Raw genomic sequence first — 20,614 nt, 5'->3', positions numbered from 1 at the left:
GTTAAAATTGGAGGGGGAAGCTGTACTAGGGATTGAACTCAGGAGCACTTGACTGCTGAGCCACATCCCCAGCCCTATTTTGTATTTTATTTAGAGACATGTTCTCACTGAGTTGCTTAGTGCTTCACTTTTGCTGAGGCTGGCTTTGAACTCGTGATCCTTCTGTCTCAGCCTCCTGAGCCACTGGAATTATAAGCATGTGCCATCACACCCGGCTTGTTAAAAAAATTTTTAAAGACAAATGACATGGTTTATACCACAGATAAGTAACCAAGACTTAGGAAGAGACAGTAGGGGAATAAAGAGCTGAATTCCTCATATTTCATCTGAGAGTAAAAATCATATTTCATTCTTATCTTTGATAATTAGGTATATAAAGGTTTATAATATTTTAAGACATTTTCAAGTTAATCTTCCTAGAATTCCAGATGGAATTGCAGAATCTAGGAGCAAACCAAGTATATAGTCTTAATTGCAAAAGAAAAGTAGAATAGAAAATAACAACATCAATACGTAAAAAATTGAAACATAAAACAAGATGGCCTGGCTGGGGAGAGGCCTAGGAGAAGTTTTGACCATAAATGTAATTTCCCTGATTGCCCCTGGAACTATTATGACGGAATCTATCTGCTCCATGTTGACATGTGATCCCCTGTTTTGCTTTTTCATTTAATTCCTTGAGTCTCAATTGCCATCTTACAGGTGAAACATACTTTACCCAAAATGCTTTAGACTAGAAGTGTTTCAGATTTCAGAGTTTTTGGGATTTTTGAATATTTGTATAGACTTTACCAGTTGAGAATCCCTAATTAAAAAAAAAATGTGAAATGGATTTCAGAGCATTTTGGATTTGGGGTTTTCCAATTAGGGATGCTCAGCCTGGATCAGGAATTATTCTTGTATAGTTTCTGTTAAATTTTTCTTGAGACCTCTTATCTTCCCCTTCTTCCTTACTTGCTCAGGAACCCTAGGGATTTTACTTTGCCAAGAGAGGGTTAGACAACTGCCAAATACCACCATTTTGACTCTTAATGTCATAAAGCTTTGATGTCATAAAGCTTCTGTGAAAGACAGGGTCTGCCAGGCTAATGGATCACCACTGGGATGACTTTGTAGGTCAGAAGGTGAAAGATTAGGATTTGATGCCCCTTTAAGTTGGGTGACATGAACTTGTCTATATGCTGAAAGGAAAGGATCACCAGGGAACAAGAAATCAAGGACACAGATGGCAGTAAAATGTGGTTTGCTCCTAGGTTCTGTAATTCCATTTGGAATTTTATGTGGATTAACTTGAAATTGCCTTAAAATATTATAAACCTCTATTTACCTAATTATCAAAGATAAAGATGAAATATGATTTTACTCTCAGATGAACAATTGATGAATTAGCATGTAGTTAAGAATGAAGAAATAGGGGCTGGGGATGTGGCTCAAGCGGTAGCGCACTCGCCTGGCATGTGGGGGGCCCTGGATTCGATCCTCAGAACCACATAAAAAATAAAATAAAAATGTTGTGTCCACCGAAAACTAAAAAAAAAAAAAAAAAAAAAAAAAAATACTAAAAAAAATTCTATATATCTCTTAAAAAAAAAGAATGAAGAAATAGTTACGGATGGAGTCAAGACTCAGCAAGGCCTTTCCCATCCCGCACATGGATGTCTCAAACTTTTCTCACTCTTAAGCTCTGAACCTCATCATTTCCCTCCCATTCATAATAGAAAATCTCATCTCCAGATAAGCAGAGAATAGAGAGATCCTGAGATATAAACTTCCCACCTGCCCCTACACCTATAACATTACACTCTTCCTTTTTCATCTCAGTAGAAGGGTGTTTCTTCCACTGTCCAAAGCTAGCTTCCATGATGGCTTTGTCTCCTAGAAACTCAACAAGAGACCTAGTTGATAACTCTCAGCTCTTAGTTCTTGTCCTGTTCTCTCCATTGTCCCAGTAAGCCCTCAATGGCAGACCCACCTTCCCATTTCTTCCTTAGGGCTCTGTCTGATGTCAAACTCTGTTCCTATTGCTCTTTTGCTCAACACCCTTCAAGATATTCCCTTCATCAGTAAAAGAAAACTAGGGGGGGCCATGGCCCACATGTGTGCCTGTCATGATTGGGCCCCACCTGCCAGCTCCCTGTTTATCTCTTGCTTTGTTCTAGTCATCCTAAGAATCCCAGAGATCTCAGTTCAAATCTTGGCTTCATCTTCTCACTATTGATGTGCCCTTGAGCACACAGATAAAAATAATGATATAAAATAATAATATAAATATAATCATGAAAGAATTATCATAAGGATTAAATAAGTTCATACATGTGAAACAGTTCAATGTCTGGCATACACTGAGCACTTAATAACAATAGCTTCTGTTATTAATGCTCTGTGCAGCCCCCACTCCCTACAGTGTACCATCTTCTTGCCTTCTTTAGTATTCAAGGATATGGTTCTTTCTCCTATTCCTCCCATCTTCCTCCTTCCCATCTTGTTTTCCACTTCTCTGATTAACAGATTATCATTCATCTTCAAGGTCTGCTCCACTACCATCTCTGCAGTGAATCCTACATGGCATAGACATGTGCTTGACTGGATGACAGGTCCTCTCTCTGAACTTATAGCCAGATCTTTATTGTAGCCCCTTTTTCTGTTCTGTTGAGTTTGCCTTCCTTCTTGTCTGTCATTAACTCTAGGATACAGGGATTGAGGGCTGAAGGTCAAATCTATTCCATTGCTGTCTTATACTCCATCAACTGACCTGGAGTTTAATATTCAATGTTTGTTGGATGGATGAATAGATACATGGGCAAGGGACCCATGTAGACAGAACACACTAGAAGAAATATAATGTCTTAACAAATAAGGTGAAGAGATGTTTATTAGTTATCAAATCATTAGTGATTAAAACAAACCATCACTTTTGCCTGTCAAATTGGGAAACACTTTGAATATGGGTGATATCCATTGCATATGGGAGGGTAAAGGCAATTAGCACCATGAGAACTGAAGCCAGCATACTACAATAATATATGCATAGTCATATATATATAGCAGTGGAATACATGACAACCAAACTATGGAACCAGCCTAGGTGTCCATCAATGGATGAATGGATTTTAAAAAATGTAGTATATATGCACACTTGAGTTTTACTCAGCCATAAAGTTGAATGAAATGTCATTTGTAGGAAAATGAATGAAACTTGAGAGTGTTATATTAAGGGAAATAAGCCAAACTCAGAAATTCAAAGGTCATATGTTTTCTTTCATATGTAGAAGCTAGAGGGAGAAAAGGGGAAAATAAGGTGGGGAGATTTCACAAAAATGGAAGGGAGACCTATAGAATAGAGCAAGGGGACCAGAGGGAATAAGGAGGGCAGGGAAAGAGAAACTGGGGAATGATACTGACCAAATTATATTGCTATATTATGTGTGTGTGTGTGTATACTTACTATACATTAATTAAAAATTTAAAAATTAATAAATAATTACTGGCCCCAAAAAAGAATTTTTCTTTTGCTCTACTAATTGTACATCTGAAACATGGTCTAAAGGGAATAATTGTAAATACAGACAAATGTTTATGTAAATGGATGCTCATTATGACATTATTTATATAAAAATTTGAAATAAAACCTTGAAATATCCAATAACAGAAGTACGGTTTGGTATTTTGGTTTCAGAAGAATATGTGCAACATGGAAATGTTGAAAGTGAAAAAAGTCGATTATAAAATAAGTTCACAACTATTAAAAAAAAGAATGGCTAAAACCCCTGTATAGAAAATAGACCTCAAAGAAAGGTATCAGGGTATTTATTTAGTTATACTTGGAGTGTCAGAAGTGTGTATGGTTTTTCTTTTCATTTTCTTTCCTTCTTTCTTTCTTTCTTTTTTTATGTGTGGTGCTGATATGGAATTAGAACCTCTGATATGCAAAGCAGGAGCTCAACCACAGAGCAACATCCCCAGCTCCTCTTTCCCTTTTTATCTCACTTTTATGAATTATCCAAATTTTCCATAATTGGAAATGTATTACTTTTATAATACAGTAAAGCCAATAAATTTGATATTTTAAAATGTGTTTCAAAAGTATGAAGAATCTGATTATATTATTCATAATTGTTTGAAATGAGTTAAGTCTTGAATTACTAAGTTGATTATAAGCTCCCAGAGGGCACAAGGCCCATCTGGTATTTAGCCCATTTGTGATCAGTAAGTACTGGTGGGTTTGTATGGAGTCACCCTGCACATAAGGACCCTTTATCGTTGCAGTGCTCCACTTGGTCTTGTCGGCCTCTAAAACATCTGGTAACCAAGCAAGAAACAGTTAAACACAAAAAGCCAAACAAGTGTAATTTGCTTGGAGACAAATGATCCCTGAACACAGCGTAGGTGTTAATGAAAAGGAAGGTGATAGAAAATGAGAAACTTTGCTTGAAAACAAAATGAATATTTACTCTTTCCTGCCCACATTGCAAGTTAGTCGCCATTATCCAGACTTGCATTTGCTTTACCAAGAAGTGTTGACACAATTTAAAATTAAAAAACAATTCATTATTGCTTTAGTTCATTTAAATGCATACTATACCGAATTGCAGAATAATTATAGATGCATGTTTTGAAGGATGTCTAAAATTTTGCCTCAATGAAGAAAAGACTGTTAATGTTTTATAGCAATCACTCTTAATGGCATGAGAATATCTTTTTGTTTGGCTACCTTTAAACAGCCCTGAAGTTGAGTGTACCAAGACATACTGAATTTCAAACTAAATAAATTAAAATTACCATGTACATTCCACTACATGTCAAAACAGGAAAAGTTGTAGTATTTGATGTGAAATGAGGATGAGAGTAGTAATACAGAAAACAAGAACTGTGTACATTTATTTGGAATAAGAGAACAGGGTCAGTGATTTTCAATGTGACTGTACTTCTGTTTTAGAAAATTTATCAAAAAGTCATTTTTCAAAATAGATGAATTTGGCAGTAATTACTTATACTATCATAAGCTTCTTTCATTTCAAAAGGATTTATTTCAAGTTTCTTTGTGTTTGTCATTAAGAACTTGATAAAAATTAGAGGAATTTGCTGCTAAGATGTTGGGCTCCTTTGCCAATTAAATATGACCCAAATGAAGACAGCATCTCTTTATATGTAACAGAGAGTGAAAGAGGGCATTACATTTGATTTCTAAAAATTGAGTATTTTTGGAGCTTTTGAGACTGATCCAGTGTATAAAGTAATGCCCACCTGGAGCTTGATACTTTATTACTTCAGACTTACTCCTGAATATGACTATTTAAAACAAGTGGACCATTTTCCCTTTATATGTTGAAGATAAATTCAAATATTTCAGAGTCATCAAAAACATTTCACATTCCTCTAAGATAAACTTAATTAAGAGAAGCTACGCTTTAAGTAGCTTCAGTTGAAATTAACTTCATTGTGAGATGATGAGAATTATAGAGAAATGCTTGCATTTATTGAGCATTTGTAGTTCCAGGCACTATGCTAAATGCTTTTCATATCTTGATAACTTCATCCTCAATTTTGATCTGTTTAGAAAACTATTTATTATACAGGCCTTACTGTGTGCCAGGAGCCATTTAAGGTATTATGGATTCAGCAGTGAACAAAATAAATCAATAGCCCTGCCCTCTGTGGAATTTACATTCTAGTTGTGGAGAAATGATGAAGATGATATGTAAAATAAGGACATTCTAGACCAGGTTAAAGTATAATGAATGGCATTGAGGAGAAGAAAGCAGGGAAGGGGCTAAAGTTGTAGAGGAAGGAGTTGAACAAAAGGCTTTATGGAGAAACTGATATCCAAGCAGGTGAGAAGACACCCTATAAGAGGTAAAAGACCGGACTGTAACTTTCTGGGGGAAGAATGTTTCATCCAGCTAGAAGGAATGGCAAGTGCAGAGACTCTGAGGTTGGAACATGCCTGGCTTGTTTGAGGAAAAGCAAGGAGAGCAGTGAGGTGCATTCAGAGGGGAAAGATGGGAGGGTCAGAGTGGATGAGTTTGGAGAGACAGAAGAGGAGGGGTCATCATGAGGCTTTTGGGTTTTGCTTTGAGAGAGTTGGCAAGCCCTCAGGGGGTTTGGAACAGGATAATGGCATGATGTTTAGTAGGATCATCCTGGCTCCAATGGCAAAAGAAAATTCTGTGACACATATGATGATTACCAATTTTACCGATAAGGAACTAAGGCACAGAGAAGTTAAGTAATTTACCATAGTTTCCATTTACTAGTGAAATAATGGGACTGGACTTTTAATCCAGGACTGTGTAATTTGAAAGTTCACACTTTCCTCACTAGACCACATCACCTCCCAATTGAAAACAGGTTTTCAGTCTTGGCTGGAATGGATGATTTTCTTATGGTCTGCAGTGACCCCCTTTGCCTCGTTTCCTCTGGAGTTCCTTGGACTCTCTGGCAAGGCCACTATGTTACACAACTCCAGAGAAAACCACTTATACAATAAGTCTATAAATGCACTTTCTAAAGATGGACATTGCACAGTCCAAATGGCTATATGTAATGGCACTGTTTTCTGATGAAGCTGAAGAATTTGTAAATGGCTTTGAACTCCAGTTGGAGTCCAGTTTTGAACCCTTAACAAAGTCTGTTTGGTTAGACATTTGTATTGGCCCCACTTGGATGTATCTTTCCATCTCTCCTTCCTCCAACACAGCTCTCTGGCAGTGCACAAATCAAATAGTATGCCATACTAGGATGTAGTGACAGTAAGGCAGCAGTTTCAGATTAGGCCACAGGTGTAAGAGAAAGCCTGAGGGAGTGTAGGATGTGAGCAGGTGTGTGTGGCTTCTGATTAGAGGAAGGAAAACACATTTTATTCAATGAATATCAAATGGAAAGGAATGAGAAAGAGTGCTACCTAGTTGTGATCAAAACTGCTGCTTGGTTTAATTTAGGCTCAACCAGATTTTCTTGTAAGCCTTTGGGCCTAGGTTTAGGCTCTTGAGGTCTTGTTTGTGCCAAAACTAATTTTTAAAGTTTATTTGAAAGACATTGCTTAGACTTTGAATGATTCAATATGTAAGAAAATACCGTGAGATTCAGAGCTTTAAAAGGAAGTTTTGATTCACTATTACTTGACTGGATGACTTTAATGGAATTATGTCTTGTAAAACTGTTTAACATTTCATGTTTCAAAATTCTGCATAGTTACCTCAATAACCTAGAGCAGTTTGGCATTTTTTCCAGTTTTATGACTTTAATTATAAAAACAGAGAAAATCATGGCAGTATCCCTTATGAAAGTAACTAAATAATAGTGTTATAATACAGTATTATACTGTATAAAATATGTTGGGTAAAGACAAAGGTAAGTTGACCTTTGAATCCTTAATATTAGCTAATATCAACCAGCAAGCACATGATCAATACAATTCATAACCACTTTTTAAATGCATTTTTATTCCCCTTAAATGAGTGAGCAAGAAGTACTGAGATCAGATGATGGCATCAGATCTTATTTCAGTTCACTCTGAAGTTATAAGTGAGGAATGTCTATGCTTGATGGAATTTGGACCTTTGTTTTTGCAATTGCTACAAAGCAAAAGTGAAGTGTGCAGAAAAATGTTTGGTATTTTCCCAACGGGTTAAATGTAGAGTTACTGTATGACCCAGCAATCCTACTCCGGAGTACATATACCCAAAAGAACTGAAGACAGATGTTCAAACAAAATCTTTTACACACGTTCATAGCAGTACTATTGACAATAGGTAGAAATGCTGGGTGCAGTGGTGCACGCCTATAATCCCAGTGGCTTGGGAGGCTGAGGCAGGAGGATCACGAGTTCAAAGCCAGCTTCAGCAAAAGTGAGGTGCTAAGCAACTCAGTGAGACCCTGTCTCTAAATAAAATACAAAATAGGGCTGGGGATGTGGCTCAGTGGTCGAGTGCCCCTGAGTTCAATCCCTAGTACCACCCCCCAAAAAAAGGGTAGAAACAACCCAAATATCCATCAGAGCAAATGGATAAGCCAAATGTAGTACATTCATATAATGGTATATTTTTCAGTCATAAAAAAGTGTGAAATACCTAAGCATGTTACAGCATGAATGAACCCTGAAAACATGTATTAAGGAAGAAAAACAAGTCACTAAAGACCACATATGATTCCATTTATATGAAATATCCAGAATTGTCAAGTCCGGAGGTAGAAAGCAAATTGGTGGTTGCTGGGTAGGAGAGAGGACTGTGGGGAGGAAGGAAAGGAGAGTAACTGCTTAATGGGCATGGGGTTTCTTTGAGATGATGAAAATGTTTTGGAACTAGATAAAAGTGGTAGTTGCACAACATTGCCAATGTCATAAATGTCACAAATGGTGAATTTCATGCCATGTGTACTTTGTCACAATAAAAATGGAGTGTACTACTTTTAAAAAGACCCTAATTCTTTGAGGCCTATTAAAAGTTTTTGTTTGTTTGTTTGTTTTGTTTTGTTTTTTTGGTACCAGGGATTGAACTCAGGGGTGCTTAACTGCTGAGCCACATCCCCAGCCCTTTTAAATATTTTGTCTAGAGACAGGGTCTCCCTTAGGGCCTTGCTAAGTTGCTGAGGCTGGCTTTGAACTCATGATCCTCCTGCCTCAGGATCCCAAGTGGCTGGGATTACAGGTGTGCGCCACCATGCCCAACTAGATAAAATGGAGCAAGTCCTAAAAAAAGGCACACATGGCAAATGCAGGGCAAAGTAGTGGCAGCCTGTTGAGATCTGCAAAGCGAGACTGAGATGCCATGGTTGAGATCCCTGGTTCAGCAATCTGCCTCCTGTGGGTATTGCAGCCACAGGGGTAGCTGCTGCAAGTCCTCTGATGCCCTGCAGGACTGATGACAGTTTTAAGTATGGCATAGCTTGTTAGAAGCTCTCACATAATGCCATGTAATGCTGTGGAATACTGAGCTGTTTAAAATCCAAGCATACAAAATCCCAGCAGATATAAATTTTAACTGCAGTGAAGCCAGGATAATTTCAGTTTATCCAATGAAAAGGAAAATAAACTTTTATGATCTGGTGGTACTATAATAAGTTTAGTTAAAGGTGCGTGCAAAGTTTCTAGTTATTGCTGCACATGTTTTTTTTTTTTTTTTCCTTGTCCTTGGGTGTGTGCCGCTTGCTCTTCTTCACACACTAGTCTACTTGCAAAAGGAAAAAGCTGTTTGAAAGGTTTTATTTCTGATAATGAAAGTAATATTTGATTGTTACAAAAGCTGAGAAAAATGAAAATGCCTTTTAAAAAAAGAAATCTTGGCAATGAAGGATACTGCTATTGATGTTTTGGTCCATCTCTTCTCTGTGTTTTCTTTCTCCTTATGACTCTATATGCACCTATATATTGAGTTTCACTGGGATCGTGTTACATCAACATAGCCCAAACATCTCTTTTTTTTTTCCAGTTGTAGATGGACACAATACCTTTATTTTATTTATTTATTTTTATGTGGTGCTGAGGATTGAACCCAGGGCCTCACATACTAGGCAAGTGCTCTAACACTGAGCCATAACCCCAGTCCCTCTCTAGACATATTTTATACAAACAAATACCAATCAACATAGCATTAATAGTTGTATAGTGTTTCATTTTATGTATGATCATGACTGATTATTCCGTGACCAATGCTGCAAATGAGCCAGGGCTTTCCTTGTAGCATCTCTTCTATGATCAGTTACCCACCCTGTCAGAGATGGCTGGTGACTCAATGTTTCTGAAATTATTTTCTCTTACCTTTTTGTGCTGGCTAAGGATAGTCCTCAAAGGAGAGGTAATGAATTGTCTTATTCCATTTTCTGTTGCTATTACAAGATACCTGAGACACAGTAATTTACAATAAATAGACACATGTTGGGCTCATGATTCTGGAGTGTGTGAAGTCCAAGAGCATGATGTGGGCATCTGCTTGGCATTTGGTGAGGGCCTTGCTGCCTCATGACATGGTGGGAGGTATCACATGGCACAACAGCAAGCTTACTAGCTCAGGTCTCTCTTCCTCTTCTTATAAAGCTGCTAATGCCATCATAGGGGCCCTACCTTACCTTCATGACCTCATCTAATCCTGATTACCTCCTGAAGGTCTATCTTCTAACCATTAACACATGAATTGGAAGATTAGATTTCCAACCCATGAACTTTGGGGACACACATTCAAACCATAGCATGGATAGTAAAAGGAAGAGAGGGACATTAAAAAAATCAGCTCAAAATTCACTGCCTTTAGGAAGTTTCACCTGAGCTCCACACCACTTCTATTCTATCTTCTTTCCCAACGGAGGACGGGGGATAGAGGAATATACAGAAGCATGGGCTTTGAAGCCAGACAGCGTTTTCATTCTGGATTTTGTGATATGGGGTGGATAACTTAACATTTCAGTGTCTCAATGTTCTCATCTGTAAAATGAGGATGATAATAGTACCTTACCTCTTAGGTCAGATGAGACAATCCATGCTAAAAGTACCTGGCAGCAGATGACCAGGCATATAGCAAGACCACAGTAAATGGTAGAGGTTGTTATTGCTATTACTCATTTCATTCAATTGGCTCTACAATCTTGCAGCTTTGAGATCTCATCTGAATGCTTGGAGTATGGACTGAAAAGTTCAGATGCCAGAGTATCTTTTATAGTGTTTTCCATAGAGTGATCCCCTTGTCAGATTTCCTGATTGATTATCTGACCTGACTCTCTGAAATTGTGGGCTCCCCTTGATTGCATTTGGCCCTCATTTCCCATTAAAAATATAAAACCAAACCAAAAAACTCAAAACCTTGAGAAGTAGATGTAGGTAAAATGCATTTCCTTTGGAAAGAACATTATGGGCTTTCTTAGACTCGATCTAAAGAAATTCTAGGGGAACCTAGAATTTTTTTTTTTTTTTTTTTGTATTGGAGATTGAACCCAGGGGTGCTTAACCACTGACCCACAGCCATTGTTACCTTTTTTTGGTATTTAATTTAGAGACAGGGTCTCACTAAGTTGTTTAGGGCCTCACTAAGTTGCTGAGGCTGGATTGAATTTGTAATCAATCCTCTTGCCTCAGCCTCCTGAGCCACTGGGATTACAGGTATGTGCCATTGTACCCAGCTAGAATTCTTAAATGATAGTGATAATGGCCAGAATTATCTAAAAGAACTAAAAGCCATTCTTCTGAAAAACCAATCTATAATAAAATTTTATTTTCTTCCTTTATTTGGGATTTTGGGGAGTTGAATTATTTGGGAGTTTTGAGAGTTGAATTATTTCAAGTAAGAAAGTTTTTCTTATGGAAGCTAATTCATGTAACCACCATAATATTTTTGCATTTTAATCACTTATATAATTCTTCCTAATGTATGCTACATAGTCTATAGCTTCACACAGGACACGCTGAAAATAAAATAGTCTTGTTATGCTTTGGGCCTCCATTGTTAATATGTTGTTGTTATTTATTTTTTATCTCTGCCGAATAATCTTAATGCCATTTGCCTTCTAAAAAGTCAGACAACTGTATCCTTACATAACTCTTTTAACTTTCTTCTTATTTTTAAGTTTTTACTTTTTATTACAGAAATGTGCATAATTGCTTTCCCCATTTCCAAAACACAGTTCTGATTTATTGATTTATAAATTTTGTGTCCTGGGAAACCAGAAACCTAAGTCAGTTACTATTTTGTGTAAGGAAGTTTAATAGACATTTTTAAAGTCATGAACTTAGTGACAGGTATTTTGACCATTCAAGGACTTCAACAATTTACTTCTTGGTTGTAGGCTGTTACCTGATAGAAATTTGACTCTGGAAAAATGCCATTTTGCTTATAAACCATAGTACTGATGATTTCTCATTCTAGCATTTGTACCTTCCTGCTGCTCCTAAAGTATAAGAATTAAGTTAAAAGACGTTAATTTTCTGACCTCTACACTGTTGGTAAAAGTTTCATGAAATGAAATTTGGATCCTTTTAATAGAAGGAGAGGTAAAATATTCTTAGATATCATTTTCCTATTTCCTTTACAGAGATTTATTGATGAATGTAACATCTAGGAGGCTTATAGACCAGGAGGTTATCACCATTGCACGCTACTACCGTGTGCCTGAGGACATGAGTACAGATGTGAATATCTTAATTGCACAGGCCCATGAAAAGCTCAAGAAAAATATATATGAGAATTTTGACAGACTCATTTTTAACTGTGTGTATGAAGATCGAGAAAAGTAAGCTTCATTTTATTGATTCTAATAAATCATTTAAGTTTATGTGAACCTGAGTAATGAAGGAATTTATATTCATCCAAAAGGGCAAAAAGAAAATTGATATGTCTCATCATACTCTACCTTTTAGCAAAGCCACCTTAAATACTTAGGGAACAGGGGAGGCCCTATGTCTTTAAAAGAATAGGCTCTCCCCTTTTATTTTCATTTGCTTCTAGAAGCTTTCAACTGAAGCATAGTAAATCAAGACATTAGCATGTTTAATTCTAAGATATCTTCTTACATTGTTTTAGTACTAATTGGGATTTATAAATGTGACTTTTATAATACACAGGGCAGAGAATTTATAATTAAACTTTCTACAGAATTTCTTTTAAATTATTCTTCTTGGGGCTGAGGTTGTAGCTCAGTGGTAGAGTGCTTGCCTCGAATGTGTGAGGCACTGGGTTCGATTCTCAGCACCACATGTAAATAAAAAATAAAAGTCCATCAACAACTAAAATGAATAAATAAATAAAGTTTAAAATAAATTATTTCTTCTTAAAAGTAATGATGCTTAGTGCAATCTATTTCTAGTACACTGAACATGTGTGTGTACAGTTTTATTAAACCATTGTTATGTACAAATGGATCCAAACATCTCACTATGTTTTGGATTTCATCTTATCCATAGATCTGATATAGTGGGGAGACGTAAAAATTATTGATTTTATCTAGAGTTAGAAAAATCTTAGTTCTCACTCTAGCTTCTAGCCCTTTTACTACATACCACTGCCATTTCTCTTCCCTCTGACCCCCTTGTTCATCCCCAGACTTGAAGTCTACACCCAAATGGCCAGCTACATGCCCTAAGTATCTTTGAAGGTACCATAGTTTCTCTAATCTATAATGCATCCTTATTGAAATATTATTTTTCATTAAAGCTTTAAGCTTCCTTGAACCTCCCAGAGGATCTTTGGACTGGTCTTTGCATAATTCTGGCTCTACCTTGAACCATGGTGGTGCCCCTTCCCCAGGGTGAGGAACCTGACCCTCCTTTGCTAAATGAAAACTTCTTGGGAGTATTGGGGTTGCTTAATCAGACAGCATGGGGTTCTTATAGATCCAACAACCTTTGATTGGAAATATCAACATTCTCATTGCAAAGAAAAGAGCCCACTTTCTTTCTTCTTGTTTCTCATTTTGCATGGTGCCTGGGAAAACATCGGCCAAGTGAGACTACTGAAATGACCATTGGGCCTCCTCTAGAGTCGTTTTGACTTGCATTAGACAAAATCAAAGTGAATGTTAAGGCCCCAGCTGGGTTTGGATCCAAAAAAAAGACCAGAAAAATGCCCTCAAGTCATATCATACTTGTGTTGGAGGCTCTAGATGCCTGTCAAATTAGGAGATGTTTTCAGATATCAAAACTGTTTTTGACTAGTGGTCAAGAATGCAGATCGATTACTAAGAGCAACACTCGTGGTTACAGCCTTAATAGGCAGTACTATCACCAACCAAGAATCTGAATCTTGAAGGAGAGGCCTTCATAATGACAGAATTTGGTGACCTCTAAAATGGAAAAAGTGGGTGAAATGCAATATGACTGTTTTTCCTTACTATGAACTCCAATACAAGTTCTCATACTTACTTTCATGTGCATATTTTTAGGACATATCACATTTGTATTTTTTTTCTTATAACATGTAATTTTACCAGAGAGACACAAAGTATATAAAAGTCAATACATTTTTTTAATGCAGAAAACATGTATTACCCACCAAAGACATCCAAAGGCTGTGCAAGTCCTCCAGGTTACCTTTGAGTGATGATCTTCTAGGAAACTTACTATCCAGGTAAGTAAGATATCCCCATGATGGGATTCTTCTGCATATTTTTGTTTTAGAGACAATTTCTGCTTTTACATCTCCCTTTAATTACCCTTAAATTGACCATAACTATTTTGATTATATCATTGAAGAGCCACTTCCATTTAAATACTATAAAAGGAGAAGTTAGTCATGATTTTAAATGTTAGAGAGCCTATTATGAATTATTATCATTTTGACATTATCATATATATATATATATATATATATATATATATATATATATATTTCTGAGAAAAAAGTAAATGTACAACTTAACTGATTGTGAGAACATTAGATGTAAAATTTGGGGTAGGTTTTTCGAAGCAGTAGTTCCTGATGACTAAAACATGTGGTAAAAGGATCTAGGGTTATTAGCATAGGACTTGCTGGAGCACTATATATAAAATATATACATATTATGATGGCATAAAAGGAAAGCATAATGAATTGCTTTCTAAAACACATTGCTTCTGTTGAACATGACTTCTGACTTTCTGGCAGCACCTGTCCCATTCCTCAGATTCTGGTCATCTTTTATGTTTCCTATGGTATTGCTCCAGCTCCTCCACTGACTTAGATGTCTTGATAATTTTGACATTTTTGACTTCATGCTAGGCATTGTAATCATTGCTTTGGATGCATTATTTTATTTATTTTTTGAGAATAACGTAGTGTGGTCAGAACTATTATCCTTCCTGTCTTATACATGAGGATGTTGAGGTTTAGAGAAATAAGGTATTTTGCCTAGTCTTATAGTCTAGAAGAAGCAGCATTGTGACTTGATCCCTGAACCTTTTAAATGCACATGCCTTGATTCTAACAAATTTTCTTTTGTACTAGAGATCAAACCCAGGACCTTGTACATGCTATGTAAGTGCTCTACCCCTGAGCTAAAACCCTAGCCCACTTATATCAATTTTGAATAATTGTCAATAGCCAATATATTAGGATGTCTTTAAGAGTTCTACCTCCTTCCTGCTGCCTATACCCACTGTCTCCTCTTCATTATCATTATCATTACACTTGTTCTGATCTACATTTCTTCTTGACTATTTCAGGTCCTCCACCTTAGTCTTTCTTCCACCAGTGTCTAAATTTTTAAATCTACCTTTACGGACTACAACTAAATATCTTCTAAGAGCAAAAATATCATTGTGTCACTCTTCTACTCACAAACCTTTTGTAGTATCTCATTGCTTCCTAAGACCAAAGTCTTTAGTTTTAAACTACTTTTCCTCCTTCTCCATCATGGGACTTAGGGTTTCCAGTTGGAGTGTTGTTCTCAAGCAGGGGTTGGGTGGGATGTCCTTTGTCTGAGACTAAAGGAGAAACCAAAGGAAGAGATAAAAACAAATTCCCATTTGGAGAACTAGGGTCCAAGCGTCAGGAGGAAAATCAAGAGAAGGGTAAACCCCTTTGGATATGTGTGTGTATATGCATTAGATTGACCTGGAGTAATTTTCTAGACTATCGGTTCTATTTGTTTTGTTTGTTAGTTTTAGCTCATTTTCTTTTATTTTCTAGTAGTAGTATGAAGGATAAGTAAGTCATCCTGGTGTAAAAGACCTGAGATGAAGTACATGTGCCTAGGAGTCAGAATTCTCTGTAGTTATCACATTCCCAAAGCACTCCTTCATTTTCCCGATATGCCAGTGAAATTGGGCCATCTAGCATTTTATACATATTTCTCATGTTTTCCTACCTTTTTTGCCTTTTCTCTGGCTATTTCTTTCATAGGAAATAGCTCCCAATTTTCTTCACCTACTGAAAGCCAGCTCTTCCTTCAAGACCCATTTCAAATGCCACCATATCCATGAATCCCTCTCACATTTGCTTGGCTGATGATTGAAGTGATTGTATCCTAAGATTTCTCACAACACTATTTATATTTCTCTTTTTATCCCTTACCTTATAATGAAGAGTTGTGACTTGACTTTTGATCCATTTAGATGCAAACACCTGCTTCTAACCCCTTTAATTTACCACCAGTAAACAATCAATGAATTGTCACATCTTGGCAGTTTTACTTCCCTACCTTGTTTTTCATATTCTTTGAATCTACTTACTAGCTATGTGATCTTGAGCAAGAGTTTGGACCTGCTTAAATCTCAGATTCCTTACCTCTAAAAAGAGTGTTATGATTTGGTTCAGAATGTCTTCCAAAAGCTCATGTGTTAAAGACTTGGTCTCCAATGTAGTAATGTCCAGAGGTGGGGCTTTTGAGAAGTGACTGGATCATGAGGGCTCTGACCTCACCAGTGGATTAGTCCACTGAGGGATGAATAATTTGAATGGACTATTGGGAGGAGATGGAAACTGAAGACAAGAGGGGCATTTTTGAAGGAAGTAGGTCACTGAGGGTATGCCCTTGGGGACAAGACATCTTGTCCCTGACTTCTTCCCCACCCTTCCTTCCTGACTACAATGAGTTGAGCAGCTTCCCTTTACCACCTCCTTTTACCACAATGTGCTACCTCACCTCAGATCCAAAGCAATAGACTGGCCAGCCATGGACTGAAACTGGAAGCCAAAATAAACTTTTTCATCCTTTAAGTTGTTTGTCAGGTATTTTGGTCACAGCAAAAAAAGTTGACTAACACAAACAGACAACAGTATTTACTTCCTACTGATTCAAAGGAGTAATTGAGATAATGTATATAAAGTACCCAACACAGCACCTGATGCTAACTATTGACTAGGGTCTAAGAGAGAAGTTGAAGTCAGGGACCATAGACCACACAGTCTGACTTAGAAATGAACTGGGAGAATCCTGTGTCCTTCTTTATGAAGGAAGTCTTGTTTTTCAATAGTTGGATCTGGATGCTTTTCACACATTAAGCTGTCTTCTAGTCAGGAAGCTGGGATGTTTATTAGATTATCTCTTGATGGGCCTGAGGACGAGTTGTCCTAGAAAGTCCAGTAATGTGGGAGCCTGGCCTCTGGAGGACCTAGAGGTTTCTTAGCCAGTGCTGAGGCCACCAAGTCATCATCCTCCCATTCTCTCAGCAGACTGTTTTGTCTTTGCCTTTACAATTTGACATTAAATGCAAAAAAAAAAAAAGATTCCGCAACTTGCTTTCAAAGTTGTTTCTGTCTCTAAACACATCTGCCTCCCTGCCCAGCTTAGCTTTGAGGAGTTCACCCCTCTCCACTGCTAAGCAGACCATGTTCAGTCTAACTTTGCCTCTAATTGTGCGGTGACCCTTCTCCACACTCAGGGGAAACTTCAGACTAATCAGATTAGAAAATGTCTCATTCCCATTCCCTTCTCCTTCCAATATGCCCTGCCATGATTTGGGTCACATGCTTGGTGTTTTGCATCATCTCCGCAGATTCCTTTCAAAGACTGCCCTAATTCCTAATGGGCCCATCAGCCTGCAGCTTACATTTATATTCTGCATTCTTATTGTTCCCCACAGACTCCACAGAGCTTTACAGAGCCTTGACCAGAGTCTCTTTCTGCACAGCCTCCTCATGGCATGCTAAGCCAGAACCCCCTCTGACGTCTGCAGTCTCCCATGGGAGGAAGGCATGGAGTTTGTTGATTTTGTTCAGTGCACACTCTGCCCAAGGGTAGATTTACCTGCTTTGTGATAAGCCCAGGCAGTTTGTCAAGTGGCACTGTTGCATGGATTCAGATCACAAGATGAAAGACTGTATGACTGAAGAATTGGGTACTTTCTTTCACCCACTGGTTGTTACCCAATTGTTTCTCCTGACCCAGTGTTTTGGTACTAAGATTTCTTGTCTGCTCTGTTCCCATTGTTATTGTAATTCAGCTAGGCCTTTTCCTAATTAGCACAATCCAAGCCAAGATCTGGACCTCAAAATCTTTTCACCTTCAGTTGCTCCAGTCCCTATCAGTTTGTATGAAGAGAGCTAGTATGAGGTCACCTTACTCACTACACAAATTCATTTTACTAATGCACAGAACATCAGACTTAAATGTTCTTTGTAGCAGTGCCTATTACCCATTAATAATAGGAGTGACACTTTGCCTTGACTTAGTGCTAAGGACCTAAGAATATTTTGTACATTCTTGAGCATATTAAAAGGTATATTTTAATTGATGGTAGCCATTATTCTTCATTTGATAAATGCAAACATGGAGGTCTAAGGAGAGTCTCTCACTGCAAGAACATGCTTAAGTCCAAAGTGAGTCTCAAATGGAATTAGAACAAAAACTCCCTAAGACGCCCTCAATCTTTGTTTCTATCTCAGCTCCTAGGGGTAGGGACTATGTCTCATTCATCTTTGCAGCCTCACAGACTTATCCTGTGCTGATATATTGTTCATGGAGGAGAAAACCGTGGGCTTGGGATCCACCAGACCTAACTCTGAAGTCTAGTTCTGCTGCTTCTGGTTATGTGGTCTTGGTGTATTTCCTCAACCCCTCTGAGCCTTAATTTGAATGTAAATGCTCCTCACTACTAATAGGCAAGAAATTCTGACTCTCAAACCATAAAAGATGAAGAGAGTTCTGAGGTTATTCCATCCTGAGTTTCTTGTGGGACTGGAGTGTAAATAGGTGGCTTCCTCCCCTAATTGAGGCCTTCTGAATCTAGACTTGGAATAACTAGAAATTCAAGTGCAACTCTTTCCCCATCAGCTCTGCCCCAAGCCAATCTTTTATAGCTAGCTTTGGGTTCCATGGAATGCCTTAGAACTGGCCTCCCAAGAGAGTTGGTGCCTCATCCAGAAAGATCTATTAAAATGGAAAAAGTTAACAGGGCTTTAAAATCATCTCATTATGTTCTCCCCAGCCCTGCCCCCGACCCCTCCCAGAGGCAGGGTTTGGACGCATATGTAATTTCACCCAACAATACCTAGCAATGAGGCTGAAGAACAGCATTGAGCCATGTGGCTGCTGATGTTTCAGACTGATATACTGATAAAGTTTTCAGAGAAGAGTGCTTGCTTTCTCAGTCTCTCTCTCTCTCTCTTCACTATGCCCCCTTTCTTTCTTCTTCTTTGTGTCACACATGCATACCTATCCACCCAGATGAATTTTGTCTTTCCAGATGTAAGGTGTTTGTAGTCAAATTTGTAGTTCTTTTACATAATCCCAAACTCTGTGGACCAACAGAGCATAGTATGCACAGTCCATACTTGGCAGCTGTAACCCACCTTGCCAAAGAGCTCTGTGTTGAATCCACAATTGGAATTTAGAGGCCTATCTATTTAGAGATAACCAGTTACTCATTGGCAGCTTGAGCAATGCTATTTTGCCAGCCCCAACTTTTTGTGACCAGTCAATGCAGTGGCCCAGAACTCTAGTTTTTTTTTTTTTTCAAGTTTTCTGGCCTGGAAGAATTTTATAGGGTGTCTCAGGATGCACCTCCAGGTTTTCTGGTAATGACCTGAAACCAAACATAACTAAGTGAGTCAAATATGGATTTTCTCTGTCTTTTCACCTTTCCAACCCATTCCCCTAAAGTGATGAGATAGCCTTTGCAAAAGAGAGGAAGCAGATTCCTCTTCAGTAAAATATAGCCTCCACTAAACCTTTTTTTCTTAACCTCTGTAGAAGGTAGAAATAAAGCAGCTCAGCGTTATTCCCTGTGGCAAGGAGATGGATGGCTTCTGCAGTTTTCAAGTCATTCATCATTTTTGGAAGGGGGAGCATGAACATCAGTCAAATGTCCCATTAGACTCACTTCTAAGAACTCCCACCTAGCAAAGCATCAGGGAGCATGTTTGGGGGCCATTATTATTTAGAGAGGAACCAGAGAAATTGCCTTCCCTCCCCCTTCTTGCACAAACATGTCTCATGGTTTGTGTAGTGAAGGTAATGGTAGATTGCTGAAGTTTCAAAGGGAAAGAAGAATTTATGGAGGCTTTAGGAAAACACTTTAGCACTGTGAACTGGGACTTGAAAGTAAGGAGGCTGACTTTTTAACAAGCATAGAAACACTTAAAAGCCAGAATTAGCATTGCCCTTTAGGGCAGTCACCCTGGAAGGCTCTGCACTGATTCCAACAATGTTGCCATAGAAAGTTCTTCTTTGGAATTGCCTTCAAAGACTTTTAAAATGAATTTCTTCCAGAGTAGCAAATCTCTGTTATTTGACTGTCGATCAGAGTTTTAGCAAGACCCAAATGTTCTTTGGAGAGGAATAAAGTAGGGAACTCAGGTGGAGAATCTGGATCATATTTTTTAGTGAAAGCCCAACATGACAATGAAATGAGGTAATATATTTTCTATACAATTCACAGGCTTTTCCAAACTATTTTGAAAGGATGGCTGGGATTTGGCAAATGATGTATTTAGTCATGGGCCAAAGGGAGGCCTCCATGATGAGTACAGGGGTAATAACCTTCGAGGCTAACTATAGGCATTGAGTAGCCTACTTGTCCTCATTTACCTGATGTTCAAACCTTTCTCCATCTCTGAATTGTTTCTCCTGACTTCTTTTCCAACCTGCTCTGTTTTTAGAACAGGAGATCTCCCTTGTATCCTAGGGCTCTCTCATAACTTCATGTTACAGGTATAGTTTGTATCAAAGTATAGAATAGCAAATGATGGCAGGAAAAATCTCACCATATCAGTGG

General features: G+C 37.9%; 1 protein-coding gene across 1 annotated transcript in view; it reads left to right on the top strand.

The window, feature by feature from the left end:
• Efhc2 (EF-hand domain containing 2) overlaps positions 1-20,614 on the top strand; it is a 146,112-nt gene that overhangs the window by 102,109 nt on the left and 23,389 nt on the right. The window contains exons 12-13 of the mRNA XM_027927318.2: positions 12,019-12,216; positions 13,956-14,048. Of these exons, the coding sequence (XP_027783119.2) occupies positions 12,019-12,216; positions 13,956-14,048 (291 nt within the window). The remainder of the gene's footprint in view (positions 1-12,018; positions 12,217-13,955; positions 14,049-20,614) is intronic.

Source organism: Marmota flaviventris, chromosome X (genome assembly GCF_047511675.1).
Source record: "Marmota flaviventris isolate mMarFla1 chromosome X, mMarFla1.hap1, whole genome shotgun sequence".
Lineage (NCBI taxonomy): Eukaryota > Metazoa > Chordata > Mammalia > Rodentia > Sciuridae > Marmota > Marmota flaviventris.
The sequence above is the reverse complement of the archived record's forward strand: the minus strand, read 5'-3'. Positions and strand labels throughout refer to the sequence as shown.